This window comes from Vicugna pacos, chromosome 19 (assembly GCF_048564905.1).
Source record: "Vicugna pacos chromosome 19, VicPac4, whole genome shotgun sequence".
Taxonomy (NCBI): domain Eukaryota; kingdom Metazoa; phylum Chordata; class Mammalia; order Artiodactyla; family Camelidae; genus Vicugna; species Vicugna pacos.
In genome coordinates, this window is record NC_133005.1 from 21,510,782 (window position 1) to 21,538,306 (window position 27,525).

At 48.3% G+C, this 27,525-nt stretch overlaps 3 protein-coding genes, 1 long non-coding RNA gene and 5 other non-coding genes across 13 annotated transcripts in view; 2 read left to right on the plus strand and 7 right to left on the minus strand.

Moving 5' to 3' along the window:
* The first annotated feature begins 562 nt into the window (after nt 1–562).
* On the plus strand, nt 563–5,513 carry IDH3B (isocitrate dehydrogenase (NAD(+)) 3 non-catalytic subunit beta). Of its 3 annotated transcripts, XR_001459340.3 has the most exons (13): nt 564–639; nt 759–839; nt 980–1,078; nt 1,177–1,297; nt 2,969–3,029; nt 3,108–3,240; nt 3,327–3,460; nt 3,552–3,654; nt 3,756–3,902; nt 4,127–4,221; nt 4,332–4,392; nt 5,078–5,279; nt 5,376–5,513. XR_001459340.3 is itself a non-coding variant. In XM_006207318.3 (12 exons), exons 1-12 carry the CDS (start codon nt 604–606, stop codon nt 5,454–5,456), a joined length of 1,152 nt encoding a protein of 383 aa, XP_006207380.2. In that variant the 5' UTR covers nt 563–603; the 3' UTR covers nt 5,457–5,513. The 3 variants fall into 3 exon arrangements, 2 of the variants coding, with proteins under 2 accessions (XP_006207380.2, XP_006207379.2); XM_006207318.3 differs by lacking the exon at nt 5,078–5,279 and having other exon boundaries at nt 563–639; XM_006207317.4 differs by having other exon boundaries at nt 5,078–5,513.
* Nucleotides 5,503–11,190, minus strand: NOP56 (NOP56 ribonucleoprotein). The gene is made up of 12 exons (XM_072943929.1): nt 11,068–11,190; nt 10,824–10,913; nt 10,361–10,475; nt 9,362–9,523; nt 8,874–9,072; nt 8,316–8,503; nt 8,083–8,234; nt 7,802–7,902; nt 7,283–7,431; nt 6,941–7,062; nt 6,622–6,756; nt 5,503–5,955 (listed from the first exon to the last, which is right to left on the minus strand). The coding sequence occupies exons 1-12, from the start codon at nt 11,068–11,070 to the stop codon at nt 5,584–5,586; spliced, it is 1,788 nt and encodes a 595-aa protein (XP_072800030.1). The 5' UTR covers nt 11,071–11,190; the 3' UTR covers nt 5,503–5,583.
* LOC116279153 (small nucleolar RNA SNORD57) lies at nt 6,824–6,895 on the minus strand. The gene has a single exon (XR_004188509.1). It is a non-coding gene; the product is annotated as a small nucleolar RNA SNORD57 (small nucleolar RNA).
* Nucleotides 7,154–7,224, minus strand: LOC116279154 (small nucleolar RNA SNORD56). The gene has a single exon (XR_004188510.2). It is a non-coding gene; the product is annotated as a small nucleolar RNA SNORD56 (small nucleolar RNA).
* On the minus strand, nt 7,654–7,739 carry LOC116279149 (small nucleolar RNA SNORD86). The gene has a single exon (XR_004188505.1). It is a non-coding gene; the product is annotated as a small nucleolar RNA SNORD86 (small nucleolar RNA).
* Nucleotides 8,629–8,760, minus strand: LOC116279148 (small nucleolar RNA SNORA51). The gene has a single exon (XR_004188504.1). It is a non-coding gene; the product is annotated as a small nucleolar RNA SNORA51 (small nucleolar RNA).
* Nucleotides 9,678–9,745, minus strand: LOC116279150 (small nucleolar RNA SNORD110). Its single transcript, XR_004188506.1, has one exon. It is a non-coding gene; the product is annotated as a small nucleolar RNA SNORD110 (small nucleolar RNA).
* Nucleotides 10,778–26,578, plus strand: LOC140687396 (uncharacterized). 3 transcript variants are annotated; one of them, XR_012061663.1, is made up of 3 exons: nt 10,778–10,932; nt 25,336–25,413; nt 25,563–26,578. It is a non-coding gene; the product is annotated as an uncharacterized lncRNA (long non-coding RNA). The 3 variants fall into 3 exon arrangements; XR_012061665.1 differs by having other exon boundaries at nt 10,851–10,932; nt 25,339–25,413; XR_012061664.1 differs by lacking the exon at nt 10,778–10,932 and adding an exon at nt 22,076–22,257 and having other exon boundaries at nt 25,339–25,413.
* The window catches only part of TMC2 (transmembrane channel like 2), a 56,883-nt gene continuing 47,771 nt past the window's right edge, over nt 18,414–27,525 (minus strand). The window contains exons 17-20 of the mRNA XM_006207316.3: nt 25,681–25,806; nt 22,930–23,008; nt 21,300–21,417; nt 18,414–18,631 (exon numbers count right to left, since the gene is read on the minus strand). Coding sequence (XP_006207378.2) covers nt 18,414–18,631; nt 21,300–21,417; nt 22,930–23,008; nt 25,681–25,806 — 541 coding nt within the window. The remainder of the gene's footprint in view (nt 18,632–21,299; nt 21,418–22,929; nt 23,009–25,680; nt 25,807–27,525) is intronic.

Below are 27,525 nucleotides of genomic sequence, written 5' to 3' on the forward strand. Positions count from 1 at the left end.
TGAAGTAATTTCTGTCTCCAATTACGAGCCTGCTCAGGGGAGTTCAGGTCTGGGATATACTATCAGGGAAATAACTTACAGAGCAAAGAACAAGAACACATAGGATAAAACCACAAGGAAACTTGATGGGCTAGGAGACAGAAGAAACCAGACACACACACCTTCTCCCACGGACTGTATGGTATTTGTTAATGCCTTTAGTGTCTGACATACCATTGTTCAGTGAAAATTGGTTAAAAGAGTGACAAATACGTAGGCACAAAAACATTAAGAAAAGACAGATTCCCCAATACCGATTTTCAACTTGTTATTAAACTCAGGTCCTCGCTGGATAAAAATGAAATCTCCTTAGATGTTTTGAAGTTTCAACATAAATTACATACGGTAACTGAAAATAAAGCAATTGACAAAGTGGTCGTGCGTCGCATCAGCCTCTAGGGGAAGAGTGAACAGAAGAGGATGAAAGAGGAGGAAGACAAGCGGGCAGGAGGTTTCGGTTGGAGGAAAAGAGAGAAGCGCGCGCACCCGCGCCGGACCGGAAATAGAGGTCCCCGGCCGCGCCGGCTTCCAGCGTCACTTCCCACGCGACTTCCCGCGGAGGACATGGCGGCCGTCAGAGGCGTCCGCTGGCTGACCCGGGTGAGGGTCGGGGCACGCCGGGGCGGGCGGGAGAGCGGCGGGTCTGTACCGGGCTCAGAAAAGTTTTCGGGATCTGAGGAGTCCAGACCCGACCTCACAGGCTTATGTGTTTGTCGTAGGCGCTGGTCGCTGCCCCGAACCCCGGAGCATGGAGGAGCCTGTGCACCTCGGCCGTGGCGCAAGCCGCCTCGCGCAGCCAGGTAATCGCAAGTTGGGCTCCAGTCTCGCCCACGCCCCTCACTCCTCCTTTTCTGGCCTCTACCCCGCCTCCCCGTCCCGTTCCCTCCCCCCAGCACGCCTGCCCCCGCCCCAGCTCTTTCTCTGCTGGCTCCGTTCGCAGGCTGAGGACGTGAGGGTGGAGGGCGCCTTTCCCGTGACTATGCTGCCTGGAGACGGCGTGGGGCCTGAGCTGATGCACGCTGTCAAGGAGGTTTTCAAGGTGAGTGCCCTGGAGGAATCAGCCAGCAGGGACGATGGTGTGGGCTGGAAAGGGCTTAATTCGATCCTGACTGTGATTTTTGACACCTGTCCCTGAAGGCTGCCTCTGTCCCAGTGGAGTTCCAGGAACATCACCTGAGCGAGGTGCAGAATATGGCATCTGAGGAGAAGCTGGAGCAGGTGCTGAGCTCCATGAAGGAGAACAAAGTGGCCATAATTGGTATGTGTGCTACCTTGCTATCCCGAAAGAATTATTTAAAATCTAACGAATAAAAGTTCATTAAGCTTTCCTCAGCACATGTTAATCCGTTAACTCTCCTTAGCTCCCACCACTGATTGGTGGCCATTTGTTCCTCTCCCTTGAGAACCCAGGAGTTGGGAGATCATGTCTACGCAGGAAGGCCCCAAGAATTTGGGGTCTGTCATGGGACTACATTGTGAGCCATCAAGTCCTAATTGTGTTTCTAGAATGCCACTTCTAGCTGCCTCTTTTCTTTTGTCTTTCTTTCTGCTTCCCTACTGTAATTGCCTCATTAGATTTTTTTGGCTTTCACTTCTGCCCCTACAGTCCATTCTCTCCGTCTCCTCTCTTGGAAAGACCCGCATGACTTTGCCAGGCCCAGCCTTAGTGTAGGAAAATAAGTTCTTTATGAGCTGACCCTTGGCCTTTCTGCCTTCATTTTTACAACACTTGTTCTGTGTTTTGGTCCCACCAGACTGTGTTAGTTTTCAAATACATGTATTTTGATTTCTGCTTTTCCTTCCGCCCACAGTGTTCTCCTTTTGGTGCCCCCTGCCAGAACCTTCCTCCCTCCCTGTGTTAGTTTCCTAGGGCTGCTGTAACAAATTATCACAAACCTGGTGGCTTAAAATGGCAGAAATTTATTCTCTCACAGTTCTGGAAGCCAGCATCTCAAAATTAAAGTGTTGGCAGAGCTCCCTCTGAAGATTTGGGGAGAATCCTTCCTTGCCTCTTCCAGCTGCTGGTGGTTCCTGGCAGCCGCTGGCATTCCTCAGTGTTTCTTGGCTTGTAGATGCATCACTTCAATCTCTGCCTCCGTCTTCTATGGTTTTCTCCACTCTGTGTCTGTGTATCTGTTTCTCCTTTTCTTGTATAAGGACTTACCATTGGATTTAGGACCCACCCGGATCCAGTATGATTTCATCTCAAGATCCGTATTATATCTGTGGACACTTATTTTCCCAAATGAGGTCACATTTACAGGTTCTGGGGGTTAGGCCATGAACATACCATTTTGGGGGTCACCATTCAACCTAGTACACTCACTTAACCTAAGTTCTGGCTGAAGTACCAGCTGTTCTATGATACTGCCTGATGTTACCAGAGGGAATTTCTTCTCTGTGCTCCTAGGCATGTTGTTAATACCTTTCACATGTATTTATCATGTCTTTCATATTAACTGTCTTCCCCAAAGCATTGTTTGACCCTTGAGGACAGGAGTTGTGTGTTGTGTTTTTTGATCACTATCCCTAGTGCCTGACAGATGGTCGATACTCAGTGTTTGTTGGAAAGATGTCAAATAGTAGACACAGAAACATCCAGAAGGGTCACAGATCCCCAGCATTGTTTCTCAGCCTTGAACCCAGGCTCTTTGGTAACACGAGAAATTTTTCCCCTTTTAGGTCATTTTAAAGTTTCAACATAGAAATATAGTAACTAAAAATAAAACAGTGGACAAAATATTTCTCACTCTAAGTATATTACTCTCCTTTGCCCCTTGTCTCCAGAGGCACTTAAGAGCCACTTGTTTGGGAGTGGGAGATGGGAGTCTGGGTTGCATTATGTCACTGAGGGGATTGGCTGCCAGTCTGGGTTCCCCTGGGCTTGGCCTGTGACTGACAGCTCTCCCCCGTGATTCTGTTTATGCAGGAAAGATCCATACCCCAATGGAGTATAAGGGGGAACTAGCTTCCTATGATATGCGGCTGAGGTAGGTGGTGGAGGGCCCGTGGTCAGTGGGGGTACTGGGGCCCCAGGCACAGTGCTCATGACTCTGCCCCACCCCCAGGCGTAAGTTGGACTTGTTTGCCAATGTAGTCCACGTGAAGTCACTTCCTGGGTACAAGACTCGACACAACAATCTAGATTTGGTGATCATTCGAGAGCAGACAGAAGGGGAGTACAGCTCTCTGGAACACGAGGTGAGGGCAGGGGTGAAGGTGGGACAGAGGCGGAGCTCCTTTGTGCCTCCTTTCCAGTGTCACCTAGTTGCCTCTCTCTTACACAGAGTGCGAGGGGCGTGATTGAGTGCTTGAAGATTGTCACTCGAACCAAATCTCAGCGGATAGCGAAGTTCGCCTTTGACTATGCCACTAAGAAGGGGCGGAGCAAGGTCACAGCTGTCCACAAGGCCAATATCATGTGAGGGATGTGATTTGTGTGGGGTGGGTTCCTGGGAAGGTAGCCCCCTGCACTTTCTTGGCTGAGTCTGTTCCCTTTGGCTCATGGACAGGAAACTCGGGGATGGGTTGTTCCTGCAGTGCTGCGAGGAAGTTGCTGAACTCTACCCCAAGATTAAGTTCGAGACAATGATCATAGACAACTGCTGCATGCAGGTGAGGCCTCCCCTGTCTGTGTTCTCAGTGCTGAGTGAGGGCAGCAAGTGGGGTTTAACTTCTGTTCTCTGTGCCCACCATTTTGCCCCCCTCCCCACCAGCTGGTGCAGAATCCTTACCAATTTGATGTGTTGGTGATGCCCAATCTCTACGGGAACATTATTGACAATCTGGCAGCCGGCCTGGTTGGGGGAGCTGGTGTGGTCCCTGGGGAGAGCTACAGTGCAGAGTACGCAGTCTTTGAGATGGTGAGTGAGGTCACCTCTGCCTTCTGTGTGCCCTTCTTCTGACCTCAGGTCCCCCTGATAGCTCGCCCCCAGTGTGTCCCCTTCCTTTGTGATCCTGGCCTGCTCCTGTCCCCAGCCCTTGCATCTTCCCAGTGCCTCTGACCTTTCTTCTAATGCCCTTTCCTGACTGCAGTCTCTGCAGAATGTCTGCTCCCAGTGACTCTGGGCTGCTCTTCTCTCCACAGGGCGCCCGGCATCCATTTGCCCAGGCGGTGGGCAGGAATATAGCCAACCCCACAGCCATGCTGCTGTCAGCTTCCAACATGCTGCGACACCTTAAGTAGGTCCTGGTGGGTGGGAGGCTTCTGGGTGTTGTCCCAGGGAGCACAGGTTGGGAAATCGGGCACGACGGAGCGGGGATTCTCAGTTTCTTTCTGTGCACATTGACAGTCTCGAGCATCACTCCAACATGATTGCAGATGCGGTGAAGAAGGTGATCAAAGTTGGCAAGGTGAGTTTAGAAAGGCTGTGGGGTTTAGGGCCTCAGCACTACTTTCTGGGGAACCTGAGTTGGGGCCTCTTTTCCCTCCGGGTCCCCAGAGCATCTGCTCTCTGATCTTGCCCCGTTCTTATCAGGGCTGTTCATTTCCCTTCTCTTGGCTGTTTCATCCTCTTGGTCTCCTCTGCCTCCTGGTTCCCACCTGCTATTTTCTCTTTCCTGCTCCATCCATTGGCTCTTTAATTGGCCATCTTAATGCAGAACTTGCAGCTTTTCCTCTGGGGGGATGTTGGAGCAGAGGGAGAAGAGTTGGCAGGATGAGGCACCAGTGTCACTTTCTCCACACCTGGAAGCCCATCCTCATCTGCCATTTCCCTGCCATCTTTGCTCCTACCTGGTCTTGTTTCCTCCTCGGCATCCTCCTCCCGGCTCTGATCTACGTCTCCCATCTCACTCATGCTCGGCCTCCCACCTCACCCAGGCCGCAGTGGGGCTCACTAGTGGCTCTGGCCCTCAGAAGACAGGAGTGGACTGGTCTGCTTTTCTAAACCTGGCCGCCTCCTTGCGTCTCTGCTGCATTGCTTCTTTGTGGCCTTGTCTTCCCTCTTTGGATTCCATTTCCATCACACTGCCCTGCCTCCGCCTTCATGGGCTCTCTTCTCTTCTCCCCCACGGCTGTTGCCGGTGGTGGCTGTAGGTACGGACTCGAGACATGGGCGGCTACAGCACCACAACTGACTTCATCAAGTCTGTCATCGGCCACCTGCACCCCTATGGGGGCTAGAGTCCTTTATTCCCTCCAACCTCACAAGGACCACACCACACCTCCCTTCAGTACAGTGGACCAGAGAAGAGCCCTTAAACCTCTAGACCATAATCACCTTATGGGCAGAGCCTAGGTTGTCTGGGGCTGGCTTCCTTAGGGGACTGTTAGGTGGTGGTGGGGTTAGGGGTGGGGCTCAGGCCACAGGGATGATTGCAATTCTCCCCTACAGGTTCGAACTTCTGACATGGGTGGCTATGCCACCTGCCAGGACTTCACTGAGGCTGTTATTGGCGCCCTGTCCTACCCATAGGCCCCACCCACACCCATGTAAGGTGTTTTCAATAAAACATGGTATGTCAACTGTGAACTTTGAACTTGTTTTTATTTACTGGGATATAGGGGATGGGCTGGGGAATACTCTGCAGGAAATGTCCATCCTAGTCTTGCTGGGATAGCTTCCGGAGCTTTTTCTTTTTCTTGGAGCCACTGTTCTTGGCAACAGCGGGCTCCTCAGGTCCACTGCTGAGTGTCTCCTCCTTGGACAATTTCCTCTTTTTCTTGGGGACACTCTTATTTCCTGATTCTTCAAGGTCGCTAACCGGTTCCTCTTTGGGGAAAGATTTCTTCCTCTTGGGAAGACTTACATTGCCAGCTGTCTCTTCAAGATCACTACTAACCAGCTCCTCCTTGGAAAAAGATTTCTTTTTCTTGGGTTTGGAGAAAGAGACAGATGGGTCTTCCATTCCATTTTCCTGAGGAACCTCCTGGGACTTTTGCTTTTTCTTCTTTTTGGGTTTTTCACTTGTCTCCTGACGGGGGAAAGGGGAAAACGCACATGGAGCAGTGTCATTCACTGTATGAACACCCCCCCCCCACTGAAACTCCAGCTGGTAAGTAATCAGGGCAGAAAGACTGTGGAAGTGGTGTTAAAATTGCCCACTGTTTCTAGGATTTTTAATTGTATGGATATAGGCCTGGAAGTGCCCCCCCGCCCCCCACCGACTAACCTGGAGGGTGGAGAGAACACACAATGACCTAAGCCCATCAAGTAGAAAACCCCACCATGCAAGGTTCCAGAGGGGACCCCAGAACACTGGCAAATTGGGTACTGTGACAAGCCCAGGGAGAATGGTTCAATGGAGACCTCCCTGCCCTCATCACCATGAAATGTTACCACCTCTGGACACATCTGAGAACAAGCGGAGCAGGAATTTACACTACTCCTGGTTGAGGACTCCTGGGAGGCAGCAGAGGACAGAACACACTCGCCCAAGGAACAGTGCTGCTACAACCAGCTCCCTGGGCTCTTGAGTGAGCTCTCTCAGCACCTATATCCTTCGTATAGAATCAAGACATAGTTTCAGGTTTCAGGTCCTTATTTCAGTCCAAAAGCCTGCACTCCAGACCATGACTTGAGGTGGCATATCCTTTGTTCTGCTGTTGAAAATCCTACACCTAGAATCTTGCCTACTGACCTCACACTCCTCCGGAGTACTACTGTTCTCTGAAGAAGCCAGGGCCATTGCAGCCAGCCGTTTCTTTTCCTTCTTCAAGCGTTTCTTCTCCTGTTTCTCCAACTTCCTAGTGATCTCGGCAGCGGCTTCCTCTGCCTGGCCAAAGAAAAGTGCTGAAAAGGCTCTCAGGAACCTTGGCTCTGGGGCTTCTCCTGGCTTTATTGGATCAGGCTCATTAAATCAGTTTTTTTGCCTCCACTCTGCAAGGTCAGGCTAAGAGAGCTCATCACCTCCAACAGCCAGCATTGCTTCTCCCCCACATAGCAAAGCTCAAACTCACCTGCACCATCGCCTCCTTCATGACATCCAGATTCTTTCGTGGAATCTCTCCAGTCTCATAGAAGGACAGCCGCTCCTCGACTTGTTCTCGAAGCTTCTCCCCAAATACACTGGTGGGCACCTCTGGATGTATGTGTATGTGGGTAAACAAAGCCTGTCAGGCTGCAAAGTGACAAAAGAGTCCCCACCCCCAGTGTTCCCTCTACCTTCAGCTCCACTCAGACCCAGTGTATCAACACTCACTAGGTGAACTGCTGTTGACGAAAAATATTGCCATCATTGTAGAAGCTGCTAAGGTAGTCGGCCTCCCCTCCCTCCAACCACCAACCCCCCCAACCCATACCAGAGAAGCAATCAATTCGTGAGGCAATGCTGCATTTGTTTGCCAGGTATCGGGAGATGCGGCCTTTGTTCTTGGCGGCTGCTCGGCCAATGAAGGTAGAGTGGAAAATAAGTCCATATTTTGGGGTATTACCCCTTGTCTTCAGGGCTCTGGGAGAAGAATATTCAGTGGAGACGTTTAAGATCAGAAATCTCAACCCTGTTAGCCAAGGCAGCGCCTCCCCTTCCTTCTCCCTCCAGTTTCCAGAGTGAGCCTCAGGCCAGGTTGGGTCTCTACCCCACCTCATGCCAACCCACAGCTCCCAGAGGCAGATGGAAGGCATCCAGTGGTGTCGCTGACCTGGAAACTTGGTCCCTTTGCTGGGCCCAGGGAATCACTCAGACACCAGGACTGGCCATCACCCCCATAGCAGAGGCCTGTATAGGTCAGGGAGCCCTGGTCAGCCATCACCGTGATCCCCAAACAAGCAATGGGCACCAGAAGTGGCACCTGAGTGTGGGCAGGTGCCCTCACTGGTACCTGAACAGGGCCTTTTCAGCCCCAAGGATCTGCACTGTGGATGCTGGATACTTGGCCAGGTTGGTGAGACTGCCAGCGTGAGCAATAAGACGTGCACCTACCTGGAGAAAGAGCCAAGGAATTAGAGGAATTGGAACTGCCAACCTACCAACTGTGTAATCCTGCTTCACCTCCTCCCCATCAAGTACAACTGGGGAAGATATGACGGGTCAGCAAGTATAACAGTATGAATATGCACGGTAATTCTTTAATCCCCCATTTTCGTGTTCCCCGTGACGCACCGCTTCCCCAATTAGGGCCGACAGGCTGGGGGCTACTTGGCTCATCTTGGATCGCAGATAAGTGTGTAGGCTTTGGCGGTACTCTGACAAAGACACCACACGACTGGAGAAGCTCTCGATGTTTATCAAGTCAATGGCTGATATGTCCATGCCTAAGGGACACCAAGTGTGAATGCAGGAGCCAGGTATTCAGAGCCCCGTACCTTATTTTGGCTGCCAGGCTCTGTACTGACCCATGGAGGACCTCGAGGCATCCAGAATAGCCTTAGCCTTGGCCCCATCCATTGTCAGCTCCTCCAGCTTCTCCAACTTTTCTTCATTCAGCTCCCGTCGATTTCCAATGAACTGAGCAAGGCGGCAGTACGTGGCATTGTCATTGATGATCTTCACCAGCTCGGGAAAATGATACCCATACCACTCCCTGCAACGAGCCACAATCACTCCCTGGCCCAGCTGCCACGTCTCAAATAAAGCTACAGCCTAGCCCTCTCCATACCTACTCTTTGCCCGGAGGAAAGGGAACAAGATAGATCCAAAACCTTAACTCCATGTCCCCCCATTCACAATACAGACCAGGCAAAGGGCCTGGGCTGAGGTGTACATGGGGTGGATTCACTCTGCCTCCTCTTTCTATACAGTCGGTGTAAGAACACAGCCTGTGGTAAGCACCAGGAGGCCCAGCCCTACCCCACAGGTTCTACCCACAGGAGCCAGTCCTGATCTCAGGATTCAGAATTAGCTAAACCACAGACCAAAAACCTTGTTTCTCAGGGGCTGCCCCTGCACTTTACCTGACACGCATGGAGAAAGTATTGATGTCCTTATCCAGCTGGTCCAGAAGGCTAATGGACTGGATAATCATATTGTCCACCCGGTTCACATTAAACTTAACTTTGGCACGAGAATAGCTGTGCCCCAGCCCCAGCTGCGCTTTGCAAGCAGACAAATCGGTCAGACCTTTCACCAGGTTGTGGAAGTGCAGACGAACTCCTGGAGGAAGGCAAGACTGTGAGCAAGGAAAAAGGACTCTGAACAAGCTCCTGCACCCATGGGCACCAGCCAAACAGGAGGGCTTCTCAGAAGCAACCTTAAGCACCCTAACAAGTTCTGGAAGACCCTTACCCCAAAATGTCAACAATGTTAGATGGGGGGAAGGGCATAGCTCAGCAGTAGAGCACATGCTTAGCATGTGCAAGGTCTTGGGTTCAATCCCCAGTACCTCCGTTAAAAAATAAACCTAATTACCACCCCTCCAAAGAATGTTAGTGGGTGGTCTCACCTCTCAGGATCTCGGCTATCACACCTCCAGTCTGGCAGTTGTATCCTAACTCCTCTTGTATAGCAGCACCAATCTTGGGGTCCCCAACCCCCAAGAGTACTTTCTTCTTTTTGGCTGGCAGGTGAGTCTCCAAGAGCAGGCGGAGGTCCTCATGAACAACACCTCAGGGCAAAGAACAGAGCTCCCACTAACATGCGGAAGGATGCTTAAATCATAAGAGATCCTTGTCCCCTCAACTGTCGATTGAGAGACCTATCTGACATTGGTCTCACAGAGCATGCTAGGATGGCATGCCTATATCCCTCCCCTTCAGGCTTTGCTCAGAGACATGGAGACATCAGTGATTACACTCAGGGGATTGACAGATTCACGTCATCACTGCAAAGCCTGCACAGGAAGAAAAGGATTCTGGCCTAGTAACGGAAGTATGAAAGCTTAAAGCATACCTACAGTACAAAGTAGTCAGTATCCAATTTGCCTTCTAGGACCTAACCTCTTTCTCTTGGCTTTTGGTATCAAAATCACCCTTTCCAGTCAATTTAACAGAGAAGTAGAGAACTACATGATTGGATTTAGCCTACCAGCCTCTGCCAGCTACGAGATTTCATTTAAGCATCACTTATCAGGGCGAGGGTATAGGTTGGTGATAAGAGTGCATGCCTAGCATGCCCAAGGTCCTGGATTCAATCACCAGTACCTCCATTAAAAAATAAACCTAATTACCTATCCCCCCAAAACTAAAATTTAAAAAAATTTTTAAAAAGCCACTTATTACAGTGCCCTCAGGAAATAAAGCCTATACATCTTGGATTGTGCACTTTAAATGTAACATTTAGTCATATTCACCAGACCTTGAGCTCTGTGAAGGCTATTTAAAATTACAACCTGTTCACATCAGGTACCACTGGGTATTATCACAAGCTCCCTAGCCTAGGAGGACAAGAGTGGCAGAAACTACATCTCGGCTTCTCTCTCTAAAATACTCAGTGGCCAACTCACCTTCAGACACAGCGTTGGCATTTTCCAAGGCAACCTGAGACGAGGAAAAGGGACAAAAGGCCACGAGACGAACGATGTTGTGGAACTTGCCCAGATTCAGCACGCACTCCTCCACCTGGGGGGAGAAACAGTAGGTGGTTTCCTTCCCTTGCTTTTGCCTCTAGGGCGCAGTAAAGCAGCAGCAGCTCTCAGACTTGAATCCACGAAAGTACCAGCCGAACGCATCATGGGTCCTAAGTCCCGGTTCCGCTTTTTCGGTATGGGGCGGCGTTCAGGCTTGCTTTTAAATGCTCCTAATGTGATTCTAATCACAAATGCAGGTGAGGACCCCCTGGTCCCGAGCCCTCGGGCCCTGCGCACCCCACAACGCGCGGCCGGCCACGTGGGAGCGCGCAGTGCATGCTGGGGCCCGCGCGGCCCGAGGGGCTGCGGCGCAGTTGCTGAGGCCACCGCGTCCACCCACCTGCGGAAGCAGCAGGCTGATCTCCTCCACCTCCTTCAACGCCAGAAGCGCGTAGCCGACCGCGTGCTCGAACAGCACGTGTAGCAGCACCTAGAAAGGGAGACAAGGCGTAAGCGTTAGCGGGGCCCCCGAGTTCGCCCTGCCCGGCTCCCGGGGCAGACCCCGGCCCCGGCTCGGGCTCCAGCCCAAACTCAGGCCCGAATCACGGCCTCCGCATCACCCGCGCCCAGCAACCACTCCTCACCATGGCGCTCGCTCCCGGCCCGGCTCGCACTGCGGCGAGCAGGCTCTGGCGCGCTGAACCGGGCTCCGGAGGCCACGCCCCTGCGGCGTCGGCCAATCAGAAGCCGGGGACGATACCTTTCCGGGCCTCGGTGGGGGGTTCCGCCGGGGTGGTACGGCCCGCGGGGCCGAGGCTGGGGCGCGAGCGCGGGCGGGCTGGCCTTTTCCGGTCTCCGCTGTGGCGCGGTTACCTTGGACGCTCGGGCCGGGCCGGGCCCTGCAGGCAGCCAAACGGTTTGGAAAGGCACTTTTCTGGATAACTGTCCAGTCCTTCATGTTTTCATCATATAAATTATAGGCAGCAGAGCTGGGTGAAATCCGGGCGGGAGGCCCAGCGCGGGCCGCGGCGACCTTTCCCAGCGGAAACTTGCGGAGCCCGCTTGCCGCAGCGCCGCGGACCTCGCGACCCGTGCCCGCCCTGCACCCCACGCCCCAGGACCCCTTCCTCCCCACCTGCTGCTCGTGGTCATCCCTCTCCGGAGCCCGGGGTCTGGACGCCCTCCCTTCCTCACCCGGGCGGAAGCGGGGCCTGGGGCGCGCTGGGCAGACCCTGATGCAATGTGATTCCTCGTGACTGGCTCTGTGCTTTTAAGTTATATTTTTACTTACTTTAAATGAGGGAGGAAGGTGATGAAGTAGGAAAGAAGGACGACCCCACTTCCTTCTAGGTCGGTTTCTCGTTCCCCTGCTTGGACAGAATCCTGCTCCATTTGCCGGGCCACGTGTTGCTGGCCCTGGGGAAGGGCCCTGAATTCTTAACGCCGGTTAGTTCTGAGTGAACTGGAGCTGCTTCCCTGTCCTCGGGGGCGGCTTTGGACACTCAGGCGACTATTTTGAAATTAATTTTGCTATAAAAATTAATGGTGGAGTTACAGTAATAAACAAAACCTGGTTACCCACAAATAGTATATATGCTAGTAAATTTAAAGATATTTTAAGGGGATTTTTATAATTTAAATTCCCATAGCTGAAGTGCATTTATAAATTTAAGATATTTTCTTCTTAAGCAGTTCACCTACTTGACAAAATCCAAATACTGAGCTCACTCTTAAAACCTAATAGGTTAAATTTTAAAATATTGGTTGATTAATCTTAAAGTCTCAGTCTCAATATTCCTTACAAATGTGCTTAAATTTTATTACATGTACCCACTTCCAATGATGAGTCGGAATCAGTTACTCCTTTTTACGTTTTGGAATGAAGTTCCAAAATTACTACATCAGTATGTTAAATTTTCCGAAACATTATAAATGCCAAATTAAATAAAAGTTTTGGAAATGTAATGGAAAATATTGATGCTGTGACTTTGATTTACCTCATTATTTCTATACTTAATCCTAAATATTCCTGGGGTTACAGGTGTTTATCTCCTGCAGTAGGGGGTTTCAAAGGAGAAGTTGGAATCCATTAATGAATTGCAGAATTAACTTAGACATTACTGGCCAGCATTAAAAAAAAGTAGGTTGAAAGAATATAGGAAATAATAGTATGTTACATAGAATAAGGAGTATTGATTTGTAAAACTTTTGTCTCGGTTCAACATTCATACGTATACATATGTATAAACATACACATAGACAGGTACAAATATATTTAGCATATAAATGTTATTTAAATGCACGTTACTGGGGATTAGATAGAAAAAGCCTGAGAGTCACTGAGCTCAAAGTTGACCACAGTCATATTTTGGATAGATTTGAGTCCTCTGGTTATAAAGGAACTGTGCTAAAGCAGTTCGCTAACTTAAGTGGCTAAAGAAAAGTGCACTTCAGCTAGCAAGACAGAAAGGCTTATGATTAGATGCAGACATTGGCATGAACATTAAAAATATTTCTTCAGCTTCCTTACCTCCCTCTCTTTACTAAACTGTCTCCCCTGATGCTTCCTAATCCTGACCTGGATGGGCATCTCTGCGGCATGTGATGTCAAAGACCATACCTCCCTTCCCTTTGAGCTATTTGGTAGCTTCACTGAGTTTTGGGATGCATTGTTAAGCAGCAGTAGATATTACTCAGTCAGCAAAACTGGGTTCAGACTCCAGCGCTGCTACTTACCGTGTGACCTTAAGTCAATCACCCAACCTTTCTGAACTTTCTTTTGCTGAATGAAGATGGAGGAGCCATTCATCCCTTCAGTAAACATTGTACTGAACGTCTACTAGAGGCCAGATGTGACGCAGGTGTGGTACCTGGCATGTAGTAGGAACTCAACAAATGTTAGTGGACTTTCATCTTGCTCTTTTGTCCCCTTTATCAGTAAACAGCACGACAACATTTCATTTTACTTATTAATCGGTTGAGTCCCAGTTCTCCCATCACCTCCCCTAGAGTCTACTAAAACCCCATTTTTTTTATACATCCAGCTGCTCTGATTCATTTCTATCACTTTAGCCATTAACTTACACATGTAGACAGGGCATCTCTAAACAGTTGAGTTTCACATGGTAAATCAGTTATGCATTCCACTTTCCAACTTCTAGTAGCAGTAGAAGGACAGTTTACTGATTAAACATCAGAACCTGGAAAATATGTTCATTGTGTAAACTTGCCAATGATTGCTATCTCGTTTGTTTTCTGATTTAAACAGTGTTGCCAAGAGCCTTTCAGATGTCCTCTCTCCAGCTCTTTTCCAGATGGCACTGGGTTTGTGAGAGCACTCTCATAGTCTGGCTGAGGGAAAAGGGGGGACATCTCAGTTCTTTGTGCTCAGGTTCCTGTGCTGTGTCTTGGGACCCCATCAAGCCCTGCTGTAAAATGCTGCTGGGGACTGGCCCCTGGGCCTGTGCACTCTATCCTTTGAGACACACTCATCTCAGCCAGATGTTCAAAATCTCTGAGCTCTGGGTCTCCTTACTTCAGGCCTTTAGTGGTTCCATGCCAGGTGACACCGTGTATTTCCTCACTGCATGGTTGTTGGGATCACCTGCCTGCCACATACAGGCAGGGAGGACCAGGCTCATTACCAGAGCAACTTTGATCCTAGCCCTTCCCTCATGAATGATGGATTAGCTTTCCTGTGCTGTATGACCATTGCACTGGGCTGAGTGTCCCACCCCTAGAGCAGGAGTCAGCCAAACTATGACCCTGGGACCAAATCTGACCTATGGCTTGTTTTTGTAGGGCCCAAGAGCCAAGAACGATTTTCATATTTTTAAAGGATTTAAAAAAAATAGTATGTAACAAAGGCTATATGTAGCCGACAAAGTCTAAAATGTAAATTTGAACTGGAGAACATTATGTTTCCTGCAGCATCTAAAGTTGTGATCTTTTTATCCTTAATATTTATTTTTATCTTCTTTTTTAGTTCATCAGTCTTGTCAGAAAATATTTAATCTTACCTTTTCAAACAATGAACTTTTGATTTTGTTGATTGTCTCTGTTGTATGTTTATTTTCTTTTTAATTAGTTTTTGCTCTTATATTTATTATTTCCTTCCTTTTACTTGTTTGGCTTTATTTTGCTGTTCTCTGTTTCATTTCTTAATATGGATGTTTGGCTCATTGAAACTTTTCTTCAATATGCGTTTCCCTCTAAGTGCTGTTCTAGTTGTATTCTGCAAATTTTGATATGCAGTATTTTCATGATAATTCAATTCCAAATTTATTCTAGTTTCAATTATGATTGCTTCTATGACCCATACATTGTTCAGATGGATATTAAAGGCTGAAGTCCTCTTTGCGTTCCATTGCGGCTTTCTAAGCGTTATTTCCTCCTCTTTCTCTTCGAAAAACCCCAGCCACCCATCACTGCATGGTTGCATCTGATGTTGCACTGGTGAGGACATTACTTACTTTTTGGATGAGGAGGCAAGATGCTGTTGATCAGAACAATTTTTGGTACCCGAGCTGTTGGGCTTCCTAACCTCAGATTTCCTACTGTGGTTGTATTGTTCCGGCTTCTGTCAGCTTCAGCCTAGTTCTGTAAGTGCTGGTGTGGCCCTGAGAGCTGGCATCACTCTACATGTATTGGACCCAGGAGACTCATTTTAGGCTGCAGACACTTCACTAACAGTAAGATTGGAGTGGTGGCGGGTGGCGGGAGGAGTGAGCAGAGAAATGAGCCCAGAGCTACATCTATTCACCTTCTCAGAACCCAGACTAAGCTGTGCAATCCAGCTGGTCTTTTTCTGGGGACTCTGAGAACACAGGCAAGTTTTGAGTTAGTGGGCACCTTGGGAGACTGTGTGGTCTAACATCTGCAGATGAGGAGTTAGCAATAGCTGTCGGTGTTCAAGAAGCTACAGAATCAATCAGTTTTTCCGTTCACTTAAAAAAAGTTTTTGTGTACCTATTGCATGCTACATATCTTTTTAGGTGCTGGGGATACAGTAATAAACAAAACTAAGTCCCTACCCACATGGAGTTTACATCCCAGGGGGAGACAAAAATCAAGAAAATATGCCATGCATCAAATGTTTGTAAGTGTTAAAGAATGTTGCATTGTTTTACAGAGGCTGGCAGTGAGGAGGCAACATTTTGGGCAGAGATCTTAAGCAAGAGGATAAGCAATGCAGGGACCTGGGAGGATAATAAAAGCAGTGCTACTACTAACCCATGACCTCTTACTTCAGAGACTGTAATAATGAAGTGGGGAAGTGCAGCAGTGTGAGAGGCTGACCAGAAGCAGTCCGGGCCAGGGTTCCCGAGAAAGACTTCATGGCTGGAAGGGAGTTTAGGTATTCATAGAAAGATGTGTAGGTCATTTGGAGATGGAGGATGGAAAGTTAGTGGAAGCAAATGTCAGAGAGAAGAGAAGAAACTGCTAGAGACGTAAGACTCACCCTGGTCACTAGTCGGTCACAAGACTAAAGGCTGTAGGTAAGACCTCGAACATTGAACAAAGTCTGGATGAATGGCTTGGGTCTGGTGAGACTCTCGTTCTCCATAAAGCAGTGTTTGATTGGAGAGTAGTTGGAAGGTGATATGCAAGACAGATTTCCCAACAAATTCCAGCTGGGAAGATGTCCTGCCTGGGCAGCAAGTCGACCGGGAGTTGCGGGTTTCCTGGGGGTGCTCCAGGCTCCAGCCTTGCAAAGTCACGTGGGCCTTTTCTTTCTCTGTGTTCATCCATTGGGAAGGACAACACACTACAGCATCCATTCCTCTTTTACTTAGCGCAGCCTATGGCTCACTGTGTCATTCTGGTGTAAATTAACCCAGAGTTTTTACTGCGGAAGTGAATGTGCGGTTTAATGTACCAGGGACTGGAGAGCGTCAGGAAAGGAAGTTGCATGAAGCAACCACAAGATGGCGGCGCTGTACTCATTTGATGCGAATTTTTCACATCAAATTTCAGAGGCTTCTAGCAATTCCTAGGCCAAAGAAACCCTGCAACATTCTTTGGTAATGAGTTACACATATATGCAACATTGCTTTAGATAGAGGCAAGAATGGGAAGCATTCTAGGAAGATCATTCAGGAGTCCAGGAGAAAAGCTTTGTTCATTCAGTGCCGAGCCTGAGGATGTCTGTGCTGACATCTGTTACTCACTGAGCAGTCAGCCTAATGCGTGGCACTTAGTCTCACGTGCGTCAGATGCTTGTTGAAACTTCACAATAGAAGTTGGAGGTTAGGTTTATATGGCTCATTCTCCAGACACAGTCAGCGGTAGAGAGATCGGGCACGCTCTAGATACCTCACCTGCCCAGCTACGATCTTGGGCTTTTCTTTACATTTTCCACAAGTCTGGCACAAGACTGCAGACAGCTGTCTTTAGTAGGAATCCTCAGCACTCAAAATCAATTCCAACTTACACTCACACACCTGGTGATTTTGCCCTTGAAGACTGTATTTCCTGGACCCAAAAGGGGTAAAGTCCATACACACCCTATCCTTAGGTTTTAAATGTATCCTTTGGAAATAGCACATGGAATTTAAAAATATCCATCTGATAATTTTTGTCTTCTGTCTGGAGGGTTTGGTCCATTTGCATTTATTTTGATTCTTGATATATTTTGATTTATTTCTGTTGTCTTATATGCTTTCTACTTGTTGGGCTGGTTTTTGTTTCTTTGTACCCATCCCCTTTTCTTGGAGGCACTATTAACTTAAGATCACTTAAAATTTTCCATTTGAGTTTTTTTAAACACACAGCTGGCATGGGGACTTAGACCCTCTGTGTGAGGGCTGCCTTGTGGATATAAGTTCTCAAGGGAGACTTTCTCCTCCACTTTCTGCTGGAGTCGAGAGAGACTAATGTTCCTTTCTGTGTGGTGGGTTTATTCCTTCTTGTCCCTTCTAGAGCATGTGGAACTTTGGTGCGCCAGCTTTGGCTGGGGCTCTACAAAGCCTATGTGAGTCGAGGATCACCAGTATCATGGATGCACTTGGTACCCTGCCCAGGTCCGCCTACTGGCTGGTGCATCACTTCCAGTTTTTGTGAGTGTGTGAGTCACAGGGCGATCAGGCGTCCCCTTGATCTTCACTAGAAATGTGTTCCTACCTACACGACTCTGTGCAGTGGAGCTCCTTATGGACATTGAGCGTGTAGGTTATTAGAAATGAAAGATCAGCCTGTAAAACTGCCTCTGACAGGTAAGATTCGGGGTCTGTTTCATTTCCCTCCAGTACGGAATGCACAGACAGATTCGGGTAATTCCAGTAAGATACCAGTTACATTTCTCTGGAGAAACTGTTAAATAGACTTTCTAGTTCAAGTCATTCTTAGGTGAGTTGAGGAAAGAAAGAAAGAGAGGAAGGAAGGAAGGAAAGAAGAATGGTTTTCATGCCTGATGACCCCTGGACAGGCTGAATAGCGAAGCTTTAAGATGGAATGAGCTGGAAGGTCAAACCCGAGAATGCAGGGATGAAGGGAACCTTTAGACTGTTTTCTCACGATGCATCCCAGCTGTAAAGCACCCTACATCAACACCCCTCCTCTCACTTATGCCCTCCTCCTCTACCCAGCTTCCTAGCTCGCTGGAAGCTTCCTGCGTCTTGAGGGTCCCAGGAGCCACCAAGCCTTGCCCAGTAGGTGGCGCTGGCAGAAGCCTGGGTCCCAACATGAGCTCCGTGAGAAAAGCCTATGATGGTGGGCCCGGCCCAGCTCCTCCCCGCAAAGTCTGGAGCCGAGGGAAACTGCTGTGAGTGCAGGTCCAAGCCGCCTGAGCCAGGAACTGGGGAGGCCCCGCCCTCCTAAAGGGTGGATGAAGCCATGGTCCTTCTGTTTTGGTAGCCAACAAGGCCTGAGATCGAGTAATCAAAGTTCCCACATTCGATGAGAGAAGAGAGGAAGAGAGAACGACTGGGGGCTGTGAGCCGATGGGGCCTGAGGATTAACCCCAGGACGCGGCTTCTGCCAGTCCCCGTGGTCAGTGGCGAGGTCTCTGAGCACTCTTTCCAGAGGCTGACCTCCAAGGATGAGCCTGAGGCCGGGCTTGGCCAGAGCCTGGTCTGGCGCCAGGGGGCCGAGATATAGGAAGGTGCTGAGAGGCGGGCGGCACAGCCTTGCCCGCAGAACTGGAGGCCCCAGGGCCCTGTGCCTTCTGGTTGAGGGTCTGGCTTTGGCTGGCAGAGTGACGCATGGTCCCTGGAAAATGAACAAGACAAGAATGAGGATGTGCAAGGCTTCCCTACAGCTTCCTGGTATGGACTTGGACCTCTCTGGAGCTGCCCTGTGCTGTAGGTAGATTTCAGTCCGATCTGGTGATGTGAGATGTGAGATGTGAGAAGGGATCACCCTCAGGCATCTAGGGGCACTTTGACCTAACTTTGGCATAAACAGACGTGTTGGACGAGTAGGATCTGCTGGCTGGAGAACTAGACTTTGAATGCTGCTCTTAGGCTAGATTCTCTAAGCCTGGTTTTTCTTGAGAATAAAATTGGAGCAATAATAACAACAGCCTCACAGGCAGCTACCAGGGTCAGATATGACGAGAGGAAGGCTTGTGGAAGCTGTTTGGATCAACCCCAGGACAGTGCTCCTGGAACTCAGATCCATTTCCAGCTCTTTCACTCACTGTTTCCTTCCTCCCCTCACTCCAAGTTGGGGGCAATTCCTGGCTTGTTCTTCACCAAACCCAGTTCCTGGGCCACAGAAATGGAGTAAGTTTCCATTGTGGATGGTGTGATCTGTGGCCAAAGTCCAGGCTTTGATGTGCACCAGGTCCATGTGTGTCCTCTAGGCTCCTCCCCGTCCCAGCTCGATGCAGGTGCCGTCACAGGATGGACAGAGCCAGGGCTCCCCACATCATCCCTTGAGGAGAAAGTAGCCATCAGGTGGAAACATATTTGGACCTTACGCTGAGCGAGGAGTACATTTGTATTGTGTTTGAGCCATGAGCTGTCTTAGGCCTTTCTGTTACAGCAGCTGGTGTCATTCTAGGGAATACTTCAAGAAAGAGAAGACAAATGAGGGCAGGAATAGAGGCTGCTGGAGTTTTCTAGGTTAAAGGCTGACCACCTTCCTCAGCACTCCCCCACACCCTAGTCCCACCGACGTGTTCAGATACGCTTTCATTGCTTTAAAAATCAAATACCGCAATGGTGATTCATCAGCATACAATCGAAGGAAAGAGCTTTACATCTGTAACAAACATTCAGAGTTGGAGAGGGGCAAACTTTAGACCAGCAGCCAGCAAAGAGGAGGGACAGGAGTGAGTGCAGTAGACAGGGATGCTGGGACTCTGGGGACACCAATGGACCACTGTCAAACCAATGCAAGTTTCCTGGTTTCTCAGAGAAAATGTTTTATAAACCTATTTTTTTTCCCTTCCATCAGTGTCCAAACATGTCCATTTCATTTTTGATCTTGTTTCTGTTGGTGATATTACAACAAAATATCACCTTTTTTCCATTTCCTGCCCCATAGGGAAAAACTAGGTGATTAGGTGATTTCAAACATTTTCCTCAGCTCCACACTAAGTGGTTTTCCTCTCTGAACCAGTCTTTCAGGGCATCGATGGCTGGACTGCAGCTGATCTTACTGACAAGAGCATCTGTGGCTTTAAAAAGCCTTCCATATGTTTTGGAGACGCATCGGGAGTAGGTTCTGTGTTAACACAGACCTCCTGTCCTCTTTTGGCTACATCCACTTGTCTGTGGTTTATTTCAGTACCATCCCAGGATCAACAAAGGTCTGCACACAGGTGCCCTTGTTTCTCCTAATCTGCCTCCCCAGTCACTTTCTGCACTCCTGGATCTCAGGGAATTAGTGCTATGGGCTTAAATTCTTCTTGGTTCTGTTTCCTAGAGTCTTGTGATGTCTTGTAAAGGCATCAAATCAGTGATAAGTAATTTCTGCACTAAAAAGTCTAACTCCTAAACTACCAGCCTTTTCTTGTGCATCTCATTCAACAGCCTCATCCAAGGCCAACATTACAGGATACTGACTCTGTTAAATTTTAACACAGGAGCAATCCTTGGAAGACGGGATCTGCTCAGAGATGGTTGGTCTCTTTCAGTTTGATCCCTCCTCACTCCTAAGGTGGAGAGAGGTGGTCTGTGACTACTCCCCTTTGAAGCTTGGTGACACCGTCTTTGGAACGTATGCAGCCTTTTCTCACCCTGTTATTCCAGCTATTCCAGCCCTGCTCTTCTTTCAGAGAATACACACTAGTTCTGGTGGGAGTAGAGGCTCCCAGATGCAAATCTCCCCGTGTCTCTTTCCAAAGAAAACACTCAAAACAACGTGGAAAACAAACACCTCCTCCATCCCTGGCAGCTGCGAGTCATGTCAGCCAACCTCCAAGCATCTTAAAGGGATCTGGGTGGGACACCCATCGTGCTCCTCCATCAGGTTAAGTAGCCAGACATTAAGAGCAGATGATGTGGGAAATGACAGACTCAGGAGGGAAAGTGAAGACAAGACAAAATCATCCAAGAAACGAAGACAGAATAACGAAGAACAGAAGGAACTGTCACCCTAGAAAATGTAGTGAGAGACTCAGGGGATAGAATGGGGGAGACATCCCTGGTATTTCCCCCATTTTACAGCTCCTCCTCCTCCTCCTACCAGCTTACATTCATTAGTTCTTTCTCTATGCCAGGAAGTCTGTGAAGCACATCACAGGCATAATCTCATTTCATCTGCACCATCCCACGAGGTCGGCGCTATGATTGCTCTTATGTTAATCTGCCCGACTTCATACGGTCAGATGTCTGATTTCAATCCCAAATCCATCTGATTCCACAGCCTATGCTCTTTATACTTTCCCAGGTAGCCTTGTAAAAAGCAACCATCATGAAATAGAATTTACCTTCTTTGGGGAGTTGGAGCTGGGTGGAATTTTTGGAGTTGCCATTAGCTGTCTCCTCTGAATCTCTGGCTGTGGCTCTGCCTTTGACAGATTTGTGGCTCTTCTCAATTTCACGGAGCTGCAGGGAAATGGGGTTTTGAGGTTCAGAGCCCAGGATGGTGAGCTCTAGAGGGCAATCACCTTAAATTGCCGGCTCTGGTCCCCACCACTGACTGGAGAGGCACCTGGGACTCAGGTTTGCACAGCATTTGAAAGAACATCTGGCCAGAGGAGGACAGGACAGGAACTCTGCCAGTGTGGTACTTCAGTGGTTTTCTGTACCTGGGCAGGAGGACAGTGGGAGCACCAGAAGGAACTGTGGGTGGGGAACTGGCAGTGAGGCTGATGAAAGTTCCAGAAGTTCCAGAAGAGGAGGCGAGGAAGCCAGGAGGACAGGGCTTAGGGAAAGTTGGGGTCCACCCTTTACCGTGTGTAGGAGGTCGGGGTGGGGGCTGGGTGAGCGGAGGCTGTCAGGGTGTCAGCTGATGTTGAGACAGGCTGCCTGAGCATGGAGGGGACTTAGGTGACAACTTGGGCCGTGGGGCACGAGCAATATGTCGTTTTGACAATACTATTTTCTTTAATATTTCTAGTACTAGTTTTAATCTGTAAAAATTATTGTGGGTACTGGTTTTTATTATATATGAACATTGGGTGAATCCATTGAGTTTCTCTTGTACTTCTGCAACCTCTCAAAATTTAAGTCATTAATGTCATGTACTCCCAAATACCCTCAGAATATAAATGCAGGTCTCTCAAGGTTGCTTCCTCGCATACGGCTAGTTTTGGATTTGGTTTAGAAGAAAGTCATTTAAAGAACACAATTGGGCTCGTAGCCGAGGAAGAGCAGAACTAACACCGCGTGGGAACTGCCTCCCTCACTCTTGAGCTCATGTCCTCCGGCCCTGCCCACCCAGAGGTAAATGTTCGAGAAGTGCTGCTTGTGCCCAAATAGCTCATTAAGTCCCCATCTTACGGTCCTGAGCTAGTTATGGCTACTACTTATTACAGATAAATTTGCTTTTGGCCCAGAAAACTTGCTAATAAGCAGAGAGAAGAAGGGTAGAGTAAGAAAGAAAAAAAAAAAAAAGAAAGAAAAAACCAAACAAAAAACCCCCATGAAAGGCAAAGAAAAACAAAGAAAAAGAAAAAGAAAAGAGAAAAAAAATAGTAGATTAAAAATAACTGCTAACAATTTGAAGCTTTTGCAAGAGCCTTCATCCAGCCTGCATGAGAAAGCAGAAGAAATGTTATGCTTCCCCTGAAGGTCAAGTGGCTCCAAGAAGTCTGCACTTTTGCTTTTGTCCTTTGATCGTGAACCCTCCCACTTTCCCTTTCCCTTAACATAAAAGCAGCCTGAATTTTATTGAGTTAAGATTGTTCTCGAAGACTCTAGTCCACCACCCTTTTGGTTTGTTGGCTTTCTGAATAAAGTTGCCATTTCTTGCCCCCAACAACTTGGCTCTCAATTTATTGGCCAGTCGTGTGGCGAGCAGTATGAGCTTGGACTCCATAACAGGCTCACAGGGCAAATCAGCAAAAACCAAAAACGTAACATTTTTTTTTGATTGAAAACTCCCATCAGACTCACCGCTTGGATTTTCTTCCTCAGCTGGGCATTAGATCGGGAAAGGCTTTTGGAAACTGAGTTCAGGTAGTAGATGGCCAGGCTGCAAGAGAAAAGCATGCTCCTGGGGCACTGTGATCTTGAAAGATGACAAGAGCTGGACGCCTTTCCCGAGGAATCATGGCAGGCTTCCTGGAATAGGTGTCCAGGCTTTGCCTCTGGGCAGGGTGGAGGGAGGTCCTACGATCCTAAGTTCCCCAGTTAACATGGACAAGATCTTGGGCATCCCCGTTCTCTCTATTTTATTCAACGTGGAAATGACCTACACATCTCTAGCCACTCCACATCTGACTGGTTTAGATGAAACCTTATGAAGCAGAAAGGACGACTCCCCTCTTTACAGATTGGTATTCTGGAATTTAGAGGGGTGAAGTAATTTGCCCAAGGTCACCCCCTCTATTAGAACTTGTCGGAGTCTGCATTTGACTCCAGGGCCCTTGCCACCAGCTTCAAGTGCTGAGAGAGGAGGGAGAGAGGAACTAAGTGACCTCTCCACGTTGGCCTAGAAACAAGTGCGTCGACCCCGAAGGGCCTCTGCCCAGGGAGCACTGATGGGAATGTCTGTCCCGCGCCTGCGGTTTTCAGTCCACCCCCATGAGCAGACTGGGTTGCAGGGTGTCCTTTGAGGCTGTAGCCCGGGCTTCCCTTTCACAGGACCCAGGATTTGGGACTGTGACCTGGGCGTACCACCTGAGAGGGAGGGGCCACAAAAGCACCTGGATTGGGTGCTCTGTCAGCCTGTCCTTATCTGTCACTTTTCTTCCTGCATTTCAAGCCTCAGCTGCTCCAGCTTGGGTCCTCTGAGCCTCCCCCTCAGGGTGGGGCCACCCAGAGCCACTTAAGAAGGGGCTGCGGGCTGTCTTGTAGCCAGAGGGAGGAACCCTGTGGTTGTCGGCAGAGTGTGGGTCAGGCTGTCCCGATCCTCCTGAAGCAAAGACTCAAGGATGAAGAGCGGCCAGAAGGGAGGTCAGGCAAAGGGACTGCTATCTATGGGTGAGGCACCCTCCAGGCTCATCCTGCCTCCTAATTCACAGCCTGTTTATTAGGGAGGAACTGGAGGTCAGAGAGGAGAAAATGCTCGTGGTGCCTGTGTTCCTCCAGAGGCTGTTTACAAGTTTAGCATTTCCCTGGGCTGCCCACAAGGTTCAGGCTTGGTGTCTGTCTGGGTTCTAGGATTTCCTCAGGCAGTCACAGGGCAGTCCAGGTGATCACTGTCATGGCAGCCCCCGCTCACACCAGGACTAGAAGCAGAGGACATCTGAAGACGAGGATGTAAGGCAGACACCTGTTTTGGAGAGCAATTCAGCGCTGCCTACAAAGACTGAAGAAACCCATACCTCTGAACCAGCAGTTTCATTTCCTGAAGTCTGTCTTAGGAAAATGTGAACATGTGCACAAGGAGACATACGTAAGGAACACATTTGCAATAGCAAAATAGTGGAAATAGCCTATCTCCATGCGGAGAAATGGGTAAATTGTGGTTTATTCATACAGTTGATGAAAGAAAATTTTCCCATATTGAGGTGTGCAGAAGTCATTCTGCCTTATGCATGAGTTAACTCGAATTTGATGCTAATTAGATCAGCCTGTTTGTGGCCCATCGAACACACATTGTACATATGTTTTGGTTATTAAAGAAAGGGGTGCATTGACCAGAAGTAAAGAAAGTCCATGTTAAAAATAAAGATTAAATGCCTCCCTTCCTAGGACGCCGGTGTTGGTCCTCCTTTGATGGAAAGATTCTCTTCCCAGGTGTTGAGGCCCTACTGACTTGCTGTGTGAATGCTGGTCTTTTTTTTTTTTGAAACCTTGAAGGAATATATCCCTGATTTGTTTAATGTTCTTTGTTCTGATAAGATATAAAACTTTTGAAAATGTGCTTCTCTGGAGCAGTTCTACTATCTCAGGGGGTTCTCAGCCTGTGAGAGGGTCAGCGATGAACGCACCGAATGTTCAGTGCACAGGGTGCTCCGTGAAGAAGTCCTGTGGGCCCAGCTAGGGACAGGCTGCATCAGGCCCCAGATTTCTCAGGGACTCAGGGGTCTTTGATATTTCTAGTGGACATTTCCTCATTCTTTGTTTATTTAATTAATTTTATTTTTTGAGGGGGGAGGTAATTAGGTTTATTTATTTTAATGGAGGTACTGGGGATTGAACTCAGGACCTCGTGCATGCTAGGCATGTCCTCTACCGCTGAGCTATACCCTCCCCAACCACCTCATTCTTCAGGCCCCACCTTCTGTGTGTTCCCTGACAGACTTGCAGCGGCCAGTATCTTCACCCCATACCTGAAGCTTCCCCTCCACAGAAACCATTCAGCCCAAACTGCCAGTGAATTAACCAATGCCTCTCCCCTTCCATGTCTCCCAGCAGCACTCAACCAGTGACTGATGGGAGCTGGTCTGCACATGCTCTGGACCCCTCACCCTTGAGCGGGATAACTCAGAGGTACGCTGTTTCCCAGAATTCCCAGCGAGATTAACGTCATCCCAGGAGTAGGAATGCCCCTTCCCGTCCCTTCTCTGTCTCACTTCCCTATTCCAACTCCCTCTCCCCTCCCCTCCAATAAATTACTTGCATTTAAATCTTTGTTTTAGGATTTGCTTCTGGGAAATCCAAATTAAGAGAGCGAGAAAGAAGGACCTGCCAAGGAATTTTCAACTGCATGCAGAGGGTTCCATGAGGCAGGGCCATGTAAGAGCCTGGCTAACTTACAACATCAGCAGGATGGCTGGAATGATCAGGCCTGGGTTGGCGAGGAAAGCAAAGATCTTGCCCAGGAAGGTTGGGAAATCGTTTTCGATTGTCTCTTGGATGACATCATACATTCTGTTTTTCCCACTGGAAAGAGGAGAGGATACATTACAGCCTGCTCAGAGCTCCTATGGTGTAAACAGCTGTGTCAGTGCCCTGTGGGTCCAAGCTACCACCCACCACTGCTCTCCTGGAAGAACCCGAGCTCTGCTCCACAGGGACTGCAAGTAAGAGACGCCCTATAAGGGGCTGCCCTTTGGCTCAGGTTTATAGCTGCCCCAGGCTGCCATCCTCTGTGCCTCACAACCCCTCAAACTACATTCATCTCCTGTGCCTGGCACCTCCCTCAGCAAGATGGAAGTGGGTTTTCTCCCACACTCTCATGGGAGAAAATTGCCTGTGATGTAGCCTGGGGACCAATGTGGAGCTTTCTCCGGGGTCCCGGGCATGGAGATCACTCTCCAGAGACTGATGTGATGGGTGCTCGCATGATGACTCAAAAGTACCTACAATTTGTCTTCAGATTAGAATTCCAGGAGATGGGATTGCCTAGGAGAGGCTCCTGGACAGTTCACAACAGTAATTTTGATTTTCTTTGAATACCTAAGAACCATTATGCAGACTGCCTTCCACAAATACCTGCCCAGACTGCTGGCTGCTTCTGGCTTTGGTTGGTAGTTTGGGTACCAAGACCTGGACTTTGTGGTTTGAAATTCCTGATTTAAATTCTCACTCCTCTATTTATTAGCTGTGGAACACTGTGGACAATTTACATACTCACTTTATGCCTGTATTCATACCCTCGCTTTTCCCACTAGAGCTGTACTGTCCTATTAAAAGTCAATTCAATTCAATTCAATTCAATTCAATTCAATTCAGTTCAGTTCAGTTAAATTCAGTTTCTCAGTTTCACATTTCAAGTGCTCAAGTCATATGACTAATAGCTACTGTATTTGAGGTGCAGATATGGATTTCCCCCTCATATAGAAAGTTCTGTTGGATAGTGCTGTAGAGAGGTTTGATATCTTTGGGCAAGATATTGAAAATTTTTCAGCCCTGGTTTCCTCATCTGTATAACATAGTACAATAATAATCTAGTATAATATGGTATTATGAGTGTAATAATAGCTTTTGCCTCCAAAGATTGTTTAGAGGACATAGACATGGATTCATATAAAACATCGAGTAAGGGGCTGTCAAGTTACAAGTGCCCTCTAAAATGTTGCATCTAGAAGCTTCACTTTTCTCTTATGTAAACTGTCAATCAGGGCTTGGCAAAAAAATGGCCCGTGGACCAAATTCAACTTGCTACCTGTTTTCATATGGCCTGTGGGCTAAGAATGGTTTTTACATTTTTAAATGGTTGGAAAAATATCAAAAGAAGAAGGATATTTTGTGACATACAAACTGAAGTATGAAATGCAAACTTCAGTGTCTGTAAATAAAGTTTTATTGGAACACGGCCACACTGACTTATTTACATATTGTCTGTGGTTGTTTTTGTGCTACAATTTGAGCAGAGATGAGCAGCTGGGGTAGAGAACATCTGTGGCCATCTCAGTGCTTAGCACTGTCGCCCAGCACACTACAAATTGCAGTGATGTGGTTATAACAGGACAGCATTTCAAGTGCCATGCATATCACCATATTGTAACATTTAATTTATCATTTATTACCTGGGCATACTCGCTATGTAAAAACGAGAAAAGACAAGTGGATTTCAAATGTGACGATTTTAAGTCACAATAGAGGGTGGACTGTCTTTTCATTGAATTTGCTGCATTCAATGATGGATGCATTTTCAGT

Coding starts and splice junctions, on each gene's coding strand:
- IDH3B (XM_006207317.4), top strand. CDS start 604: ATGGCGGCCGTCAGAGGCGTCCGCTGGCTGACCCGG. Junction 640..758: donor GCGTCCGCTGGCTGACCCGG/GTGAGGGTCGGG, acceptor TGTTTGTCGTAG/GCGCTGGTCGCTGCCCCGAA. Junction 3,241..3,326: donor ACAGCTCTCTGGAACACGAG/GTGAGGGCAGGG, acceptor TCTCTTACACAG/AGTGCGAGGGGCGTGATTGA.
- NOP56 (XM_072943929.1), bottom strand. Junction 9,524..10,360: donor TGCCAACGCTGTGTCTGAAG/GTGAGTTGGCCA, acceptor CTTTGCCCTGAG/GTGTTGTTCATGAGGACCTC. Junction 7,903..8,082: donor CGGCCCTAATTGGGGAAGCG/GTGCGTCACGGG, acceptor CTCTTTCTCCAG/GTAGGTGCACGTCTTATTGC.